Source organism: Conger conger, chromosome 5 (assembly GCF_963514075.1).
Source record: "Conger conger chromosome 5, fConCon1.1, whole genome shotgun sequence".
Taxonomy (NCBI): domain Eukaryota; kingdom Metazoa; phylum Chordata; class Actinopteri; order Anguilliformes; family Congridae; genus Conger; species Conger conger.
This window is the reverse complement of record NC_083764.1, coordinates 12,680,391-12,700,390: the sequence shown is the minus strand read 5'-3', so window position 1 is coordinate 12,700,390 and position 20,000 is coordinate 12,680,391. Positions and strand designations below refer to the sequence as shown.

The window sequence follows — 20,000 nt, the reverse complement described above, 5'->3', positions numbered from 1 at the left end:
AGGAGCTTCGGGAGGGTCACGAGGAGGACAAGCGGGCTGCCCTGCTGCAGCTGGCCCAGATGAAGGAGCATGAGCTGGGCACTGCCCGGGAGGGCTGGCAGAGGAAGGTGGAGGACCTCCTGGAGCAGGTGACACGTGCCCATCTGAAGCACCATACAGTGTCACGGCAACTGCCAATGTCATGGCAACACCAATCACAGGGCAACACCCAGTCACATAACAACACCCAGACATATCATTCCCCAGGCTTTTTTATTTATTTATTTATTTATTTATTTAATCGAAAAAGTTTCAGTACTAAAACCACTAGTATGTACGAGGCCTAACACGTTTCCTTCTGAAGACAGCCAAGAGTCTGTGTCCTCCATGTGTAACGTGTCTGGTAACATCTGCCTACTTTGCCACATAGCCTTGTCATTGTCTGTGGAGAACGGAAAAACACCCATTGTGTACTCTATGTCACTCGCGACATGGCTGGCCATTCCAAAGTAAGAGAGCCACACCTTACAGGTAACATCTGCTTCATAGAGCCGCACAGATCCTCTCAGTCATTACATTACATTATTGGCATTTGGCAGACGCTCTTATCCAGAGCGACATACAGTTGATTAGACTAAGCGGGAGACAATCCACCCCTGGAGCAATGCAGGGTTAAGGGCATTGCTCAAGGGCCCAATGGCCCAATGGCCCAATGGCTGTGCGGATCTTATTGTGGCTACACCGGGATTCGAACCACCGACCTTGCCTTATTTACCTTAACCACTACGCTACAGGCCACCCCTGGAGGCAGCAGCTCTGTCCAGCTGCGGCATAGCGTCCGTCATACTGCGCAGTCTCTCACCCACGCACGCACGTCAGCTCTTCCCGAGCACAGACGTAAAAAGACAAGCGTCTTTTTATAGAATGTTGTGCGGTTTGGGTTGTCATCTTTAATTCCCTCCTTTGGTTATCTGAACAGGCTCATTTAAATCGTCTCAAACCGCCGCCTTCGCGACAGGGCCTGAATACGTGATTAAAGCGGAATTTTTTAAGAGCACTTGTGGATTATAATTGCATTAATATTCGGCAGGGTTAAGGGCTTCAATCAGCGGGGCAATGCGGAAGGCGAGCTTCGTTTTTTCTTATAATTTCTGGAAACAGTCTTTGTTTTGGCACAAATATCCATATCTCCAATGCAGCTATATCTGAACTATATAGTGTTTTCCATCTATAACTATAAACGAATACCTCCTCTAACTTGGCTGTTTTTAGTTTTTTTTACCTAGCTGCCATACTTTGACCTAAATTTCCTTTCGGATCTTTTTTTCTTTTTAAACAAAATTTTATTTTAAGTTTCTTTTTTGCTTCATTGATTCCTGAATGTGTCCCTCTATTCCTGTGGTTTCTTCCCCTCGTAGCGGCAATCGCTTGGCGAAGCTTTACATAAGTCAATCAGTAATGTAAGTGAAGCCCACTTACACACTTTGCTCTTTTTTATTTGTTAATTTATTTATTAGTTTATTTTTTAACCGAAATATATATCTACAAACATATATATTTATTCTCTGTGGCTCGCATGCTGGTCTTGCAATATTCTCTTCTCTTGTTTTTTTCTCTTTATTTGGACATGCTCTGGCTTGCACAAACAATGCTAGTTTGAGTTTTCTGAGAGTCTGTTCTACCTTTTGTTTTTCTTCTGTACATTTTTGAGAGTATCTCTAGCGTGACGGGTCGCCCGGGGGAGCGCGGTTGTGCTACACCGGGGCCAGTAGGTCAGCTCTGTTTTCAGTCCTCTTCCGGAAGAGTCTACGGCTCCTCCGCCCATCCGCAGCAGTAGGAAAGAGAACACTGCAGTGAATCTACTCCCATCCAGTTCCCAAGCAACGCGCATGAACACTCATTATGTTTTTTTTACCACGTTTACGTTTATTTCTGTGCTCGGACTTGACTCTTGGTGCACGCTGGGTAATTTCTGTTTATTATTACCGTCTTTGTGACAAGTGTATTTTTCTGTTCCTTTGATGCGACAGACAACCTTTTCCGTGCGGTGTAACTTTTTTTCTTTCTCTCTTCTGTTAGTATATGATATGTTGTGTCATTTCCACATCTGAGCATCTTTTCAGATTGCTTGGGAATTAAGCAGTTTTATTTTCCTCTTGTTTTCAAAGAGAAATCAGGGTGAGGGTATCAGCAACCTGCTTTATTTAACCCAGAGTTTCTGCGTTCACAGAGAGAGGAGCACCTCCTTCCGACAGGTTCTGATGACGCCACGGCACAAGTGCATGCGTCTCATCTCACTGTGTGCCCCGAATGTGTGTTGAGTCATGTACGATGAGAATGAGTTCTTTTTTTAGCTAGTTTTTGTCAATGTTTCACTCTGCACTGTTTTTGGGACTGAATCGACACCTAATCCTCACAAGTCCCTTGACACTCCTGCGTATGCTTTCTGTATTAAATTCGACTGCTGAGGTCAATTCAACATTCCGCTCAATGAACCGTAGAGACTGACGTTTTGTCTGGTTCTCTCGCGTACGCCTGCAAAGCATTTCGACTCTAGCGTTTGTCGACTGAATTGCAATTAGACTTGAAAATCAATGCGAGAGACAGAAAGGTATTTCAAAGACAAACAAGTGGCTGTCCTACAGCTTCTGCGTCAGGGATAGTTAGTGAATCGACAAAAGTTTGCTTTTTTCACCCAGCACTCAAGCGTCATCTCATTACTTATTTGAATATAAAAGCAACACATTCCTAGTAAGCAATCCCACTCGCTTACAATATGAACTTTAGCTGGTTCCAGCATGGTTTGCACGCATAGCCACCCCCAGAGACTAGGGCTGAATCGAAAGGCTAAAAAAAGGATTACGTTTACTGCGGCCACGGTGGGATTAAGGCGATGATGAAACGTAGACCAGATCGAACAACACACTCTTTTGTGCCATACCATGCAAAACCATTTTTTTAATTCAAGCTGGGAGCTAATGTGACATTAGCCAAAAAAGATGCGTTAACAACAGAAGTCACCCAGTGTTTCTTCTGAATGAGTGTTAAAGCCAAGTTGCTCGTGGGTTTCTATTGAGTCACTCTCTCTCCCTGTTTTGGCCCCAGACGAGGCTTCTCCACACGCTCTCAGAAAAAGAAACAGTTCAAAAAGGAGCCCTGTGATTCCACAAAAGAACTGTATTTAGCTCAAGGGTTCATTGTCAGGCAGAATGGCTCTTCGTCCGGGAGCTTTCACACTTCACACCTACGATAGAAAGAACTATCGAAGACCTAAAAAAGGGTTCCTGTATGGACACAAGCCAAAGAACCTTATTTTTCTGAGAGTGCGGGGCATGATCTTAAACACGGCTCCCTCTCCCCCCTCCCCAGATCTCGCTGCTGAAGCAGAGCCTGGAGATGCAGCTGTCCCAGTCACAGAGCTCCCTGCAGCAGCTGCAGGCCCAGTTCAACCAGGAGCGCGAGCACCTGAGCCAGCAGCTGCAGGAGCTGCAGATGGAGCACCAGCGCAGGGAGCACAGCCTGCAGGAGGCGCACTGCTGCGCCATGCAGGACCTGGAGGAGGCGCGCCTGCACAACCTCAAGGTGAGACCGCGGCACTGATCTGGGGTCAGTGTACCCTGTCCTCATTCTGGTCTTTTACTTGTATGAGGTAAAAGACTAAACTGATCCCAGGTCAGCACTGCAGTTTGCCTGCACGACCTCAAGGTGAGACCGCGGCACTGATCTGGGGTCAGTGTCCCCTGTCCTCATTCTGGTCTTTTACTTGTATGAGGTAAAATACTAAACTGATCCCAGGTCAGCACTGCAGTGTGCCTGCATGACCTCTTGGTGAGACCACGGCACTGATCTGGGGGCAGTGTCCCCCCTTCCTTAATTTCCGCATTCACTGTATGAGCTAAAAGACTAAACTGATCCCAGGTCAGCACTGCTGTGTGCCTGCATGACCTCTTGGTGAGACCACGGCACTGATCTGGGGGCAGTGTCCCCCCTTCCTTAATTTCCGCGTTCACTGTATGAGCTAAAAGGCAAAACTGATCCTAGGTCAGCACTGCAGTGTGTCAGCAGGACCTCAAGGTGAGGCCAGGGAGGGCTGCTGATCTGGGGTCAGTATCCCCCCTGTCCTTATTCTGCCCTTTCACTGTGTGAGCTAAAAGGCTTGTAGCAATGCAGCAGGCCAGCTCTGGGACGGGTTATTAATACAGGTCCTGCCCTACATCTCCACTTGCCTGTGGCTCTGTGCTCAGTGTCCTCTTCCGCTGCTCCGGGTTCATTTCCAGCCCTATGAGGTGTCCCCTCCCGCTGTCTGTGTGACTCCAACCGCCGACACACGCTCGCGCTCGGCCTTGAGAGTTTCCCCCGTCTGCCGTCGACTGCTGTCGCGCAGCTCGAATTCAAAACGGCCATCTGTGAGACTCCGCTCAGACGTGATGTACTGCGCTGCAGCTACCTGTGGCTTCTCTGAAGCTCCTGGCTCTTTCCTCCCGTTCCTTTTATTCATGAAAGTGGCAGGAAATGAGGTTGAGTATTTTTAAATAAAGAGCCGTAACTTTTCAAGTGGAGTCTATTTACTGCAGTATCTGCTGTCATGGTTTACAGGCAGAACCTCCATGGTGCAAAGTAACATTCGGCATTTCACTGTGTAGTAGTGGTTACCCCCTCCTCCCAAGGGATACGTGGAACAGTCCCCCTTTCACTGTGTAGTCCTGGTTACCCCCCATCCCAGGGGATAAGTGGAACAGTCCCCATTTCACTGTGCAGTGCTGACTACCCCCTGTTCCCAGGGATACGTGGAACATTCCCCATTTCACTGTAGTAGTAGCTACCCCCATCCCTGGAGATAAGTGGAGCATTCCCTTCTTCAAGGTGTGGGTACTATCAGTAGGCAGCTGTGTCCAAGGTTAGCAGAGTGCAGACTGACAGAGTGAATTAGAGTTACATTAGATCTGGGGGTGCAATATCTGCTGGCGAAGTCATTTTACCCTGAGAGCTAATACGAGCATTAGCCGAGGTACTGAGAGAGGCAGAGCGGGCCGCAGAGTGGTGTGGCGGTTTGAGCGCTGGGCCTGTGGGTTTTGGGGGTTTGAATTTCGAGTAGGGCGTTTCTGCCGCACCCTTGAGCCTCACACGTCATCAGCACAACAGCTCCACCAAACTATGGAAGTGAGAAGTGGTGTGAGATGAAGCCATTTTAAGCCTTTTAAGTCACTCTTGATAAAGTCCCCACTTAGCAAATAATGTTGTAATTATTTCATGCTCATATTAAGAAATATTATAACCTGGTGTTTTCAGATGGGAACATAGGGTAATTTATGTACTGATGGGTTTTCCGTTGCGGCTTCATTGAGTCATAAATACCTGCTTGTGTACCCGTCTCTTTCAGAAGCCTTGGCTACAGCACTCTGCACTCCATATTTTGATATGCGGACCAGAGTTCTGCAGATTCCACATTTTTATTTGATATATGTGTAACTCATGTCGTGAGGGGAGATATCTATCACTGCACCTTGTAAAGCTCTGCTTTAGTGAATTCTTTACACTCGAAAGACCGGCTGAAGCATGGCCAAAAACTGGAGGTCTTGTTCAGCAAGATGATGGCCCTGTTGATTTATTCACAGGTGTTTAATAAGTAAACACAGCCTCTTCAAGTTCACTGTTGCGTTAACTGCTTTTAACTGCGCTAGGCGATAGCGCCTGGAAATGAGACAAAGGTTGGCAAAAAGAAAGGAAAATAGAAAAAGCGCACTTCTGCTCAGAAAGGAAAGGCAATATCTTCCTCTATTTGAAGCGTTTGTCCAATGCCATTGGTTATTAACCTCTCAGGCGTTCCCAGTTCCCAGCGCTTTTAAATGTGGGCCTATAGGAGGGCACCAGTCTCCATTTTGTGTGCTGAGAAACACAATGAAATATTTACACCCCTTGCCCTTACACATCCCTCCACAAGCAATGGGAATTCATTACAGCGGTTCACTGTTCATTGTTGTTTTTAGCTCTTTTTTTCCGCTCCTCATTCACAGTTCATGGCGTTCCAGGGCAGTTAGCTCCCATTTGACCACGTAACGTTGAAGTGCGGGGAGCTGTAATTGTCTGTGACCTCTAATAAGATCTCCCAGGGCCTTCATACTGGAGGGTCGTGCAGGGAATGGGCACAATTAATGGTCTTCAACAGCCCCTGTCACCTTTACAACTCAACGCTAAGGAACAAGGACCGAGGGACAATGAGTCACTGATAATGGCGTGACCTGAAGAAGAAAAAAAGCATAAAATATTCTGGAGCACTCGGTAGCTGAAAATTTATGTCCACTGCAGAAGCACATTTGTTTCAATCTATATGTTTACTTACAACGCGACAGCTTTAGTTAAGGGCGTCGTAAAAGAAATGATTCACCTTGGCACTGCGGTGAAATTAAGACGTACGGTTTTTATTTACTTGTTGTTGCGAGGAGAAGAACACAAATATTGCTTAAGGGTGCATAGCCCCGTTGCATGAGATTAGACGGGCAAGGTGTGTGTTATCTCACAGAGGTCGTGCCCATGGAATTGTTCTGTTTGTCATGATGAAAAATAGACAGAGTTGAGCGAGATGGGGCGTGCAAGTGCTATTTTCATTATTGTGAGATTTCAGGGACTAACCCAGCATACAAAGATATTCATTTAGTGGCTATTTAGCATGGGATAGGCGGCACAGACACACTGTGGGTTCTCTATAATGCTCATTGGCATGAGTGGCGTGCCCTGCTGAAAAAAACAGCTCATGCTAGGTTGTGAAGTAGGTGGTAGCTGGTTGACCAGCTCAGACCAGCTCCCAGCTTGACATGGTATGACAAGCTATGTTTTTAAACAGCTGGTAGGGTTGACTATCTACCAGCTGAGACAAGCTACCATCACTAGCTGGTTGACCAGCTCATCCCCAGCTAGACCAGCTTTATGACCAGTTTGGCCATGCTGGTTCACCAACTCATACTCAGCTAGACCAGCTTTATGACCAGTTTGGCCATGCTGGTTCACCAACTCATACTCAGCTAGAGCAGCTTATGACTAGCTTGACAAGCTCAATTTTTAAGCTGGCAGAGCTGGATTTTACAACAGGGTGCACAAGGCTTGCAGCAAGCTCACCAAACATCTCTCCAGACCACGATCCGGGTGTCTGTGGTCAATCAAATCTTGTTGAAGCGTATTTGTTTTCCATGCTTCGTGGATATGTCCAGTCTCGGCAGTACACCGTATCCGCTACATGTGTTTCTCAAGGCTAATTATGGGGGAGTATCGACTGAGAGTCCATCTACAAACAGGGCCGTGCAGAAAGACCTCGTTCCAGCCTGCAGTAAAGGGAAACTCCTGCCGACCTTAGTTCATTATTTTCTCCAGGGCCACTCAGAAACATACAATAATACACTTCAAGATTGCCAACCGCATCAGAGGTCTTTCTGTAGGACATTGTTAGGTATTGCTGAAAGATGTGTGCTTGTTACTCCTCTTAAAAGCCTGTGTTGCCACGGGTACTCCACTGAAGCAAGGGCTAGAACTTTCCAGAAGCATCCTGCACACTAATGCATCAGAGGTTTTTCAAGCACCGTTTTGTTTGACCTTTTAATCGCCTCACCGAAAAGGTGTGCATTGGAGAAATCCCATAAACACCCTGAGACTAGATCATGACATCCGGGCTCATTAGTATCCTGAGACCACACTTCAGGTCTTTTCATAATTCCCAGACCTAGTTCATTTATAGTTTACATGCTGCGAATAAGACCTTAATCCCAGTTAACATAATAGATACTAATTCTCTTCTACTAATTCTCTGTGTTTTATATCTATGTCCAAATCACTAGAATTCAAGGCAAGGCATTGAATAGCTTAAGTGCTGGTTGATTGTAAGATGTTGTGAGACCTCAGCCATACATACAGCTCTCTTTTTGCTCTGTTTGCTTGCTTGCTTCAGACAGGCTTTTGTAGGATTTTTCAGTGTACCAACTGCCACCTTTGCCCACAATGTTTTCCATTTTGCTTTAACAACCCAGCTAATGCAAACAGAATCAGGAGCGCGCAGCTTTACTTGTGCTTTTCTGACAGTGAGAGACCTTAGCAGGCGCCCCTCGTTTCTGTGAATCGTGTAGCTGTACAATGTTACAATTGTCACAATGTTAACAGCTCCTTCTACCCAGTTTCATTTCAAGGATGGCACAGTCTGCTGAATATTTCTCCAACTGTCGTACATCTCGCATGACTGGAGAACTAGAACTGATTTTCTAATGTCCACCACCGGTTGCTGTAAAGCTTAAGTGTATATTGATTGTAATATACTTGTAGTTATTTGCTGCAAGTTCCATAATTTTTGCAGCCTGTCTTTTGTAGCAGTCCACATGGGGGCTGGTTCTGTACAGATTTGTTTTCTGTCTGCTTTTACTGGTCATGAAACCACTTACAAACTGTCTGTTCTACTTTTGTATGAGGCCTGAACCCACTCATAATAAATTAACTGCCTCTTTAGGCCTGGCAGACATTTCTGTACTGATCCACATAAATGCTGTATCACTAATGTGGCTGGATTTTCCCCATTGAAACAGTTTGTCAGTTTGCCTATAAGGTCAGTATGACCGTTTGACCTGTATTGAGTAGTTCTGACATGTTTGTGTATGTGTGTGTGGATATGTGTGTGTGTGTGTGTATGTGTGTGTTTACGTGTGTGTATGTATGTGTGTATGTGTGTGTGTGCATGTATATTTGTGTGTGTATGTGTGTGTGTGTGCGTGTGTGTGTGCGTGTGTGTGTGTGTGCGTGCATGTGTGTGTGTGTGTGTGTGTGTGTGTGTGTGAGCGCAGGAGCTGGAGGAGCGTCTCAGGCAGCAGCACCACATGGAGCTACAGACTCTGAGGGAGGCCCACAGGCACAACATGGAGCTGCTCAAACAGCAGTCAGAGCAGGAGCTGCAGACCCTGCGCTTTGAGCTGGAGGACGAGGGCAAGGCCATGCTGGGTAAACCCTCACATACAGGCAGCCTCACTAACAGTCACATTACAGACATAAACACACAATCTGGTGTATAAAATTCACAGCTTTAATATGTTTGTAGAACATTGTACCACCATTGAGAGCTACATTGTATAAGATAGTACTAGATTCTTTGTCTTTAGAGAAAGGAAAACAGTGAGATGGCTCAATGGTAGAGCACAGGGAATAGAAATACATATGTTGAGAAAATTCAGGAGGAAGAAGAGGAGGGGGTTCGGTACACTCTCAGAAATAACTGTGACAGTAGAGGTACATTTCTTGTTCTTCAGGAATCAAATTTCCCAAATATACCCTGAAAGTACAGCAATGTTCTCTTTGGGTACAAATTAGTATGTTTTCCAAGCAAAAAGGTACAAATTAATTGTATAGCTTCAAGCATTTGTACCTTCTTCGGCACTTTTCGTACATTTATTTCTGAGAGTATAGTAGCATTTATAGTATAATAATCTAGAATATAATGCTATGACCCACAAAAGAACAGCATATCCTGTATATCAGCACTGCTCAACTCCACATCCTGGGGGCTGCAATGTCTGCAGGCGTTCACTTCAACCACACGCTACACCACCTGATTTCACTAATTATTTAACCTGCTTGGTTCAGATAATGAGCTAATTAGTGAAATCGGGTGGTGTAGCGCGCGGTTGAAGGGAACGCCTGCGGACAGTGCGGCCCGCAGGATGTGGAGTTGAGTTGCGCTGCTGTATGCCGTGCTGGATCTGAGACTCCGCTCCTCTGCCGGCAGCGTCCCTGCGCTCAGAGCTGAACCACCTCCACGCTTCGGCCATCGAGCACCTGCGCCAGACGCATCAGCAAGAGACCGCCGCCGCCAAGCTGGAGCTGGAGAGTGCCCTGGAGCACAGCCGAGAGCAGGTGAGCCTAACCTGGGGTACGGCCAAGAGCAGGTGAGCCTAAACCTGGGGTACAGCCAAGAGCAGGTGAGCCTAACCTGGGGTACAGCCAAGAGCAGGTTGCCTAACCTGGGGTACAGCCAAGAGCAGGTGAGCCTAACCTGGGGTACAGCCAAGAGCAGGTGAGCCTCGTCTGAAACACAGTCAAGACCAGCTGAGCCTCGTCTGAAACACAGTCAAGACCAGCTGAGCCTCGTCTGAAACACAGACAAGAGCAGGTGGGCCTCGTCTGAAACACAGTCAAGAGCAGGTGAGCCTCGTCTGAAACACAGTCAAGAGCAGGTGGGCCTCGTCTGAAACACAGTCAAGAGCAGGTGGGCCTCGTCTGAAACACAGTCAAGAGCAGGTGAGCCTCGTCTGAAACACAGACAAGAGCAGGTGAGCCTCGTCTGAAACACAGTCAAGAGCAGGTGAGCCTCGTCTGAAACACAGACAAGAGCAGGTGAGCCTCGTCTGAAACACAGTCAAGAGCAGGTGGGCCTCGTCTGAAACACAGTCAAGAGCAGGTGAGCCTCGTCTGAAACACAGACAAGAGCAGGTGAGCCTCGTCTGAAACACAGTCAAGAGCAGGTGAGCCTCGTCTGAAACACAGTCAAGAGCAGGTGAGCCTCGGGCCGACCGGGGTCTTAACCAAGCATACGGGCCTGAGCAAAGATTTCAGCTCAGTAAAGATTTCAGTTCAGTAAACATTTAAACTCAGCAAGGATTTCACCTCAAAAACGATTTCAGCTCTAAAAAGATTTCAGCTCAATAAAGATTTCAGCTCAGTAAAGATTTCAGCTCAACAAAGATTACAGCTCAGTAAAGATTTCAGCTCAGCAAAGATTCCTCCCCAGTAAAGATTCCCCTTCAGTAAAGATTTCAGCTCAACAAAGATTTCAGCTCAGCAGGAAGAGAATTCCCTGAACTGAGACACTGATAAGCAGTAATTAGGTAAAAGGAAAATGTCCAAAATGCAGATAGCCGAGGATGCCATTCCCTTCTTTTGCCTAATTAGCAATTTTACAAGTCACTGTTTACGGGAATGTAGAGAGGCCCAGTCTGCACAGCAGGCTCCAGGACTTGAGTATAAGGTTAGAAACGCTGGAAATGTGCCGCATTAACACCCAGCTTTCGGCTCAGAGTGATCATTTGCATATCACCCACATCAATCTGACAGATTAGGTCCCGCTGCGTGGAATCACAGTCTCCTCCACACACATCCAGATGTTCAGTCATATGGACACATCTGTCCCGCGGGAGACGGCTGCTTGTCTTTCTGTAAACAGCAAGGTCAAATACCGACCGTAGTGCTCTCGGTACCGAGAAAGGCAATTTGCTGCCAAGGGCTCGCTTATATGTTTGGGAAATTAGATGGAGGGGGCATTATCGCTCGAGACTGCCTTCTGTTGGGAAGTAGTCTTACATCAACACCCAATTGGCTGCCATTGATGATCCATGGTAATGAAAAGAGCATCAGCGATGATGGCAAAGCAACAAAGCGTTTTGTTTCCTTCACACGTTGTAAATACGAGATGCGAATCCGCGAAGCGAAGGTTCATGGAAAACGTGGATGAATGATAATTTTTTTATCACTTTCTGAGGATTGATTTCTCAAATGACCAGGCGTGAATTTAATTTCAGAAATGAACAGGTATTGCTATAAATACATTAATCATTCAATGTTCCTGCGGCAAGCCAAGAACAAAAAGACCGAAAGCATCGTTATATTCCCTGGTTGGGTGCCATTTGTTCGTCTGGTATCTGGTCTGGTAGCAGTCCCGAATCGCCTCGCCGAACGCCGCGGCCAAGTTCAGACACGTCCCTTCAGATTTCATCAAGAGAAAGACGGCTACCTGGTGGCTTGACCTGTTCTAGGCAATCTCCCGCAGCCTCTCACAGCATCCCGCCGGCTCCCTATTTCCAGGTGTCACGCGGAACCGTTATCTCCCCGGCGACAGCGGGAATGATCAGCCCCTGCTCCGCTCTGCGTGGGAGTGTGTCTTAATATCTTAATATCTCCGGCCTAATGTTCTAAACCCACGCGTCCTTAATGGGGAATTAAGAGGACATGTTAATCAAAGGGCCTCTGTGTCGCCGAGGCTCGCTGTTGTGTCTGTGATGTTCTTCCTCGCGCCATTACACCGAGAGGGACGATGGCTTTGATCCCCTAAACGCACGCGTCCCTTTAATGCTTCATCAAAGGGCCTCCGTGTGTTGTTTTCCTTTAAATTGCGCTTTTTTTCCCCCCCGCCGTGCCAGACGGATGAAGAAGACGGCCTCATCTGAAGCAGGGGGAGGGGGGGGGGGGGGGGTAAAGTGTCACGGCATGCCTTTTTCTTCGAGACCGTTTGAGGCTCACGAGAATCACCGGGCTCACGGCGCTAACGCGCGGCGCGGGCTGTTTGGCCTTATCGTTAATTACGTTCCCCGGGGAGGCGGCGGGCGCAGGCCGGCTTAATGAGCTGTGAGATTAGCTGGCCGCTCTCGCTCGCCGCGTGGAGAATCGCGTTTCGCGGGACGACCGCCTCCCCCCCCGCCACGCGCGTTAAGGCGCCGGTCCCGGCGGAGTCCCGCGCTAGCGGACGTCCGTCTCCCCGCTTCTCCAGTCCATTTCACACCCCTCTCCAGCGCTGAACGACATCCAGGCGGCTCGTGTCCTCCGCACCCTCCTCTGCGTGCTACCGTGCCCCCCTCCCTCAGCTTCTCCAGCTTCCCTGGAGCCTGATTGCTTCAGCAAACAGCCGTTTATGAAAGACGCTCCTCGTAATTAAATCCTGCTCGGTCCGGTTAGCGTTCAATCGGGTCTTTTGGCGAAATCGCTTTTGTCAATACATCCTCGTCCGGTTTCGCAAACTGGGAAAAAACGGTTTTCGCCGTCACGGCAACAGGGGCCGCCCTCCTTCCCCCTCGGGGCAGGTCTCCCGCTATCTGCGGCCGAGCGGCCGGGCGGGACTGAAAATGGCGTCCCTGTCTGGGCTGTCAGACCGCACCGGGGACGGAGCGTAGCAGCTCTCCTCTGGGCAGAGAAGCCTCTGGATGCGGGTCTTGATTAGGAGGCGGTGTGACGGGCGCTCCTTTGATCCTCTCGCTCTAATATTTCATCATCTGAGGCCCTCCACCATGAAGTGGAATTCAGGGCGGTCTCGAGAGGCCTGCCTCCGCCTCTGCTAATCAGCACTGCGAGGAAACCTCCGTTTCCACCTCCGGGTACAACCCAGTGCCATACAAGCACTCAAGAAACTACCCGTCTTCCATGAAAAACCCAACGCAGCACCATCCAAGCACCAGAGAAACTACCCATCTTCCATGAAAAACCTAACCCAGTGCCATCCAAGCACTAGAGAAACTACCCATCGTCCATAAAAAAGCCAACCCAGCGCCATACAAGCACTAGAGAAACTACCATCTTCCACAAATAAGCCAACCCTACTCACCGTTGGCAATAACAGTTATTTTTTTTATATAAAGTTCCTGACTTCATATCTTCATGATAGCAGGTGTGATAATCTTTTGGCAAGAAATTTGGCAAGGTTGAGGTTTGCAAAGTCATCGTCTGAATCTTGGGTATGGCTTTCCTTCCCTCTGGTACTGTAAGTCATGGTGTGTGGGTTTAATAACTACCTAGGGGTGCAGGTAGGAGTTTGTTTTTAATAATTAAAAAGTGCAGTATGCAATTCTGTAAAAAAAATATTGTAAGCTGCTGTTTATGTAAACATCATTACCAGTAGCACAAACAAAAGCATTTTACTAGATCTATTCTTTTACAGCTGAAATTGTTTATAGATTTTATGTTATGATTTAACATGTGTATAAGCCCGAAGCAAACAATTTCCCGATGGTTGACATCATTGAAAAGAGAGAATTTTGTTGTACAGCAATCTCAGTACAATATTATTGGAGTGATTCTTCAACTTATATCATCATCATTCAAGTCACATTTCCCATGTAGGTAAGAGCATATAGGCTGATGAAAAAAACAGCTCCAGCTAGGTTTTGAAACAGCTGGTAGCTGGTTGACCAGTGAGACCAGCCCGATACTCAACATGGTTTGACCAGCTCAAGCTATGTTTTGAAACAGCTGGTAGCAGGTATCTCAAGGTGGTCATAGCTGGATTTCACACCAGGGTATGCTATGAGGAGATCTGAGGCTACTCAGCACCCCCATTTCAGAACGTAATGTGCCCCAAAACCAGCTCCATTTGAAGGGCACCCGACGCTGACCCCACCCCACCACAGCGTCCTCCCTCGTGGACACCGGAAGCGACTCGTCGCTAATGCGCATCACGTTCGCTCGTCGTGCCCTTGGGCCTCTCCTCGGAGCGAGCGTTGTTTATGGGCAGCAGGACGCTGTTCGGGGCGGACATACGCTGCCCTTTCCTTTCGGCACACTGCAGATGTTCTCTTGTGTGCCAACCGCCGCCCTTTCTGTGCCTTCTGAAGAGGTGGGAGGAGACGGAGTGGTGTTGAGGGAGCGACGTCGAAATGCTAACTCCCAGCCAACACCGTATCTCTCCTGGGCCAGCTGTGCTAGCTTCCTCCCCCTAACACCCGGCTCTCTGGGTGAGGTAAAAGGAATTGATAATTAAAAAAATAACAGGAAGACACCAGCGCTCATGCATTATTCAGCTCGCCTGAGAACTACAAGCCTGTAAGAGGCTTTGGTTTTATTTTTTATTCGGTAAGCTAGCGAAAAATTATCAGGCCTGTAGCTCTTAGTCGTTGTTTTACCCACAATGCAGAGTATAACAGCAGTCTCTGAAGGAAGTATAGGGACTGATTTATGCTAAATAAATCCCGGCCTGTGTATTTGTCATGCAGTGAGCAGGCTCTGTGCTTTCATTAGCATCGTGGCATTTGTATTTCATGGCCCATTCCCTGGGTATCTGTTAGCATCTATGCTGGCAGATCAGAGACGCACTCTGGGGACTGGACAGCTGTTGATCTTGTCTGAGTAAGCCTTCACATTCAAACAACGGGAGGGGAAGGATTTTGATGGTAATGGCCTCCCAAATCACACTTATATGGTCAAAGAGAATATTTTATTTATTTATTTTGTTTAGTTCACAGTGTCATTTCTAGCATAGATTTCATATGCATCAAATATGATGCATCACACCGGAGTTAGTTATGTAATTGAGGTTTATACAAGAGTATTCAGGCTAAAAATAGATTTCCATATAATATCTAAATTAAGAACTTCCTGTTTAACTATGAAAAGGACCGTAAAAACTAAGAACAGATAAACTGTTTGACCAATTACGAAAAACAAGCTCCTTCTTGCAGAGAATAGACAAGACAGGGAAGGGGGAATTGTTATTATGACCTAAATTATATTTTACATAAATTCTCAGTTCAAAGGAGCGGACTGTAATCTGATTACGGTACAGCCATTAATTTTGTAATCTGCGATCAACATACAGAAGTTTCGCATTGCCGAGACTTAGTTAGATGGCCCTTTTTACGGGACAAATTTAAGTCATACCGCTACTGAAGTGGAAAATTATGCGTTAAACAAGTTAAGTGTGATTAATGTACAGTTCCATTTTGTGTGGTTCAGTGTATTAGTCAGTGTATTTAAAGTGAGGGTGAACTGCATTGCAGAGTGTTAGGAGTTTTCTGTACAGCCTTTATATTACTATTGTGGGCGGTGTGATAAGACTGTTTGTCAAGTGTGGCTTTGAGACCAAATGATCATAAACAGGGAGACTGAGAATTTGACGGATACAGTCAACAGCAAGAAACAATCGCTTTACTCCCACAAGCCCCACGGACCATCATCTAATCAAATCAAATCAAAATATATTTGTATAGCACATTTCCCAAACATCATCACTAAGTACTTTACAGAATACCCTGGCCGTAGACCCACAAGAGCGAGCCTAGGGCCACAGTGGCAATGAAAAACCTAGAGAAGTTTAGGGAGGAACCTTGGGAGGAACTAGTCTCTATGGGGAAGCCCATTCTCCTCTGGCTGGCTCAGGGTGTGACAAGGCCAAAGAGTATCATGGCAGTTCATTTATTTTAGACTTGCAACTGTCACATATTGCACCTAATGGTGGCATGTAGCTTGAATAATACCACAGAATATGGGTTTAGAGAACAGAAAATAAGTATCAGCATCATTATTAGAGCCATATATCTCGATGTCCCCTGATGCATTAATGAGAGAGAGATGTGAAGAACGATGTGGAGATGGACTTGTCAGCTTTTGCATTAAAGTTTTAGCAGGACTGCGTATTGTATTGGATGCTGAAGAACATCAAAACGGGATGGGCGAAACAAACATGACATGCTGTTGTTCAACTACCGCCTCAGCTCACAAGTGTGTTTCTGTGTGTGTTTGCGTGTGTGTGTGTGTGTGTGTATGTATACGCGTGTTGGTGTGTGTGCGTGTGTGTGTTTGTATGTGTGTGTTTGTGTGGGTGTGTGTGTGTATGTGTGTTTGTGTCTGTGTGTGTGCATGTGTGTGCGTGCATGGGTATGTGTGTGTGTGTGTGTGTGTGTGTGTGTGTGCCTGTGTGTCCGTGCATGGGTATGTGTGTATGTGTGTGTGCGTGCATGGGTATGTATGTATGTGTGTGTGTGTATGTATGTATGTATGTATGTGTGTGTGTATGAATGTGTGTGTTTGTGTGTATGCGTGCGTGCGTGTTTGTGTGTGTGCGTGCCTGTGTGTGTGTGTGCGTGCATGCGTGCGTGCGTGTTTGTGTGTGTGTGTGCCTGTGTGCGTGTGTGTGTGTGTGTGCATGCGTGTTTGTGTGTGTGCGTGCCTGTGTGCGTGTTTGTGTGTGTGTGTGTGTGCATGCGTGTGTGTGCGTGCCTGTGTGTGTGTGTGCGTGCATTCGTGCGTGTTTGTGTGTGTGCGTGCCTGTGTGCGTGCCTGTGTGCGTGTGTGTGTGCGTGCCTGTGTGTGTGTGTGTGTGTGTGTGCATGCGTCTCCTCCGTAGGAGAGGGAGCTGCTTGGCCGGATCTCAGACCTGCAGGAGGAGGTGAGCCGCAGGAAAAAGCACATCGCAGACCTGGACCACGAGATCCACACCCTGAACGAGAGCATCAGCACCCTCACCAAGGAGCTGGAGCTCAAGGGCAAGGAGGTGCTGAAGATCCGCAGCGAGGCCAACCAGCAGATCAGGTGTGTGGCTGTGGCCGTGGTTCTGGGGCCTGCTGGATTTGATTGGATTACTTACAGCTCAAGTAGATTGGAGGTATAGGAAGTGTCTAGCTCTGGGCTCTGCCAACTTGATTCTATTGGATCACTTCCAGGTTACATTACATTACTGTTGTTTAGCTGACGCTTTTTTCCAAAGTGAATTACAGTTTATTATATTAAGCAGGGGCCAATCCCCCCCCGGAAAAATGTGTGGATAAGGGCCTTGCTCAAGGGTTCAACAGCGGCACTGATCTTATTGTGGCTACACTGGGGCTTGAACCTTCCAGGTCCCAGACAAGCACCACTATGCTATAGCCACTCGGCTATAGGCTTCCCTATAATATGTCAGCTGAGGAAGTTCAATGACAGTGCTTCCTTTACACTGTCGTAACAGTGTTGCTGAAATGCAACCTTTCCACACTTTCTGTGCGACCAGTAGGAGCTTATCTCTAAAGCTTACTGCAACATGTAGGAGGCTGTGGGACCCACAGGTTCACCTTAACAACCTGAAAATGTAAAGACAAGAGAAATAATGTGAGAAAGAGGGAACCTGTGAGGGGGAGAGATGCTAACGAGAGGAGGAGGAGATGACCTTTGACATCTCTGGGCCGAGGTAGGCCCACACGTCAGAGCGTTTCATCCGTGCGCCCTCCTCCATATTTAGTTTGCTTCAGCCGTTCCACAAATAAATTCAAATTATACCTCAGAGGCTCTCAGATGCGCATGGCTAAATATAATTCATCATCATTTTTTTTTTTCTCACAGAAACTGAAATGAATATTTCAGAATCAAGTATTAATAGTTAATGTGGGCTGGGGCTGTGATAGGACTGCATCGTTAGGGCTACGAGCGCAGTGTGTGGACTGATGTATTCAGAAAAGGCACAGCGAAATCCACTGCGAGTGGAGGTGGGCTAGCAGTGCGGGGGAGGAACTGTGTTTACAGCAATACATATTGCTAGGAGTGCTACATTCCCCCTCACACAGCATATTTCACTTCCAATTATGTAACAAGCTTGTGAATACTCGGTCCTGAGATAAAAATATCAAATGAATAAATAAGTGCAGGCGGCCCCTGAGGGAGCTTTATTGTGGGAGGGAGGGTGGTGAACGCTTTTCTGCCTTGTCCTCTCGAGTTCAGCCGTGTCTGACTGTGGATGTACTGGGCCGTGTGTGTGCCTGTGTGTGCGCCTGTGTGTGAACGGTGACTTTATGACACTCGCAAGGAGAGCGAAAGGTGTAATGTTGTGGAAGGGATTTTGACGGAAAAACCACCGTCCTGCACCAAAAATAAATCAATAAATAAATAGAGAGAAAAGTGTTTCCACTTATGAGAGGCAGTGATATGGTCTCCCACAGACAGTCCGGTAAATTATAGATGTCTTTCTTGGAAAGGGGGCTACTGTATCCGGGGGGAAAAAGTGGATGGATGAAAATTTAATGTGGTGTAAAGAATGAGAAGTGATGTGTTGTGTTGTTGGTGATGAGCTGCACTTTGGTTTGGTAAAGAGGCTCTGTGTGGTTTGGTAAAGAGGCTCTGTGTGGTTTGGTAAAGAGGGGGCACTGTGTGGTTTGGTAAAGAGGCGAGCTCTGTGTGGTTTGGTAAAGAGGCGAGCTCTGTGTGGTTTGGTAGAGAGGCTCTGTTTGGTTTGGTAAAGAGGCTCTGTGTGGTTTGGTAGAGAGGCGAGCTCTGTGTGGTTGGTAAAGAGGTGAGCTGTGTGGTTTGGTAAAGAGGCTCTGTGTGGTTGGTAAAGAGGCGAGCTGTTTGGTTTGGTAAAGAGGCTTTGCATGGTTTGGTAAAGGGGCGAGCTCTGTGTGGTTTGGTAAAGAGGTGAGCTGTTTGGTTTGGTAAGGAGGCGAGCTCTGTGTGGTTTGGTAAAGAGGCTCTGTGTGGTTTTGTAAAGAGGCAAGGTCTGTGTGGTTTGGTAAAGAGGCTCTGTGTGGTTTGGTAAAGGGGCGAGCTCTGTGTGGTTTGGTAAAGAGGCTCTGTGTGGTTTGGTAAAGAGGCAAGCTGTGTGGTTTGGTAAAGAGGTGAGCTCTGTGTGGTTTGGTAAAGAGGCTCTGTGTGGTTTGGTAAAGGGGCGAGCTCTGTGTGGTTTGGTAAAGAGGCTCTGTGTGGTTTGGTAAAGAGGCAAGCTGTGTGGTTTGGTAAAGAGGTGAGCTCTGTGTGGTTTGGTAAAGAGGGGGCACTGTGTGGTTTGGTAAAGAGGCGAGCTCTGTGTGGTTTGGTAAAGAGGGGACACTGTGTGGTTTGGTAAAGAGGCTCTGTGTGGTTTGGTAAAGAGGCTCTGTGTGGTTTGGTAAAGAGGTGAGCTCTGTGTGGTTTGGTAAAGAGGGGACACTGTGTGGTTTGGTAAAGAGGCTCTGTGTGGTTTGGTAAAGAGGCTCTGTGTGGTTTGGTAAAGAGGGGGCTCTGTGTGGTTTGGTAAAGAGGGGACACTGTGTGGTTTGGTAAAGAGGCAAGCTCTGTGTGGTTTGGTAAAGAGGCAAGCTCTGTGTGGTTTGGTAAAGAGGCGAGCTCTGTGTGGTTTGGTGGAGAGGCTCTGTGTGGTTTGGTAAAGAACAAGCTCTGTGTTTTTAGGGCCCACGAGCAGGACCTGTCGAAGAAGCACGAGAGGGATATGACGGATATGAACGCAGCACACAACCGGGAGGCTCAGAACATGCTGTCCGACTTCAACAAGGCCCAGGAGCTGCTGAAGGACAAGATCTCCGCACTGCAGATCCTGTACGTACGAGAGAAAGAGTGTGTGTGTGTGTGAGAGAGAGAGGTTTTCAGATAGCTGTGTCAGCATGTTTGTTATGTTTGCGTGTGTGTGTCTGTGTTTGCATCTGTCTGTGTGTGTGTGTGAGGGAGAGAAAGAGACAGTTTGAGAAGATGTTTTTTGTGAAGGTATGATGAAAAAGTTTATCTGTCTATATATGTTTATGTTCTGTAACTCACAGAGCACCGCTCACTGGATGTTATTTGGC

The 20,000-nt window shown here is 47.3% G+C and overlaps 1 protein-coding gene across 2 annotated transcripts in view; it reads left to right on the top strand.

Annotated features, from left to right (window-relative positions):
- The window catches only part of fam184ab (family with sequence similarity 184 member Ab), a 97,701-nt gene that overhangs the window by 65,603 nt on the left and 12,098 nt on the right, over positions 1 to 20,000 (top strand). For both annotated transcript variants that reach the window (XM_061242556.1, XM_061242555.1), the window contains exons 10-15: positions 1 to 128; positions 3,349 to 3,561; positions 8,796 to 8,949; positions 9,731 to 9,858; positions 16,826 to 17,010; positions 19,609 to 19,755. The exon at positions 1 to 128 is cut by the window's left edge and continues 23 nt beyond it. In XM_061242556.1, the coding sequence (XP_061098540.1) occupies positions 1 to 128; positions 3,349 to 3,561; positions 8,796 to 8,949; positions 9,731 to 9,858; positions 16,826 to 17,010; positions 19,609 to 19,755 (955 nt within the window). The remainder of the gene's footprint in view (positions 129 to 3,348; positions 3,562 to 8,795; positions 8,950 to 9,730; positions 9,859 to 16,825; positions 17,011 to 19,608; positions 19,756 to 20,000) is intronic.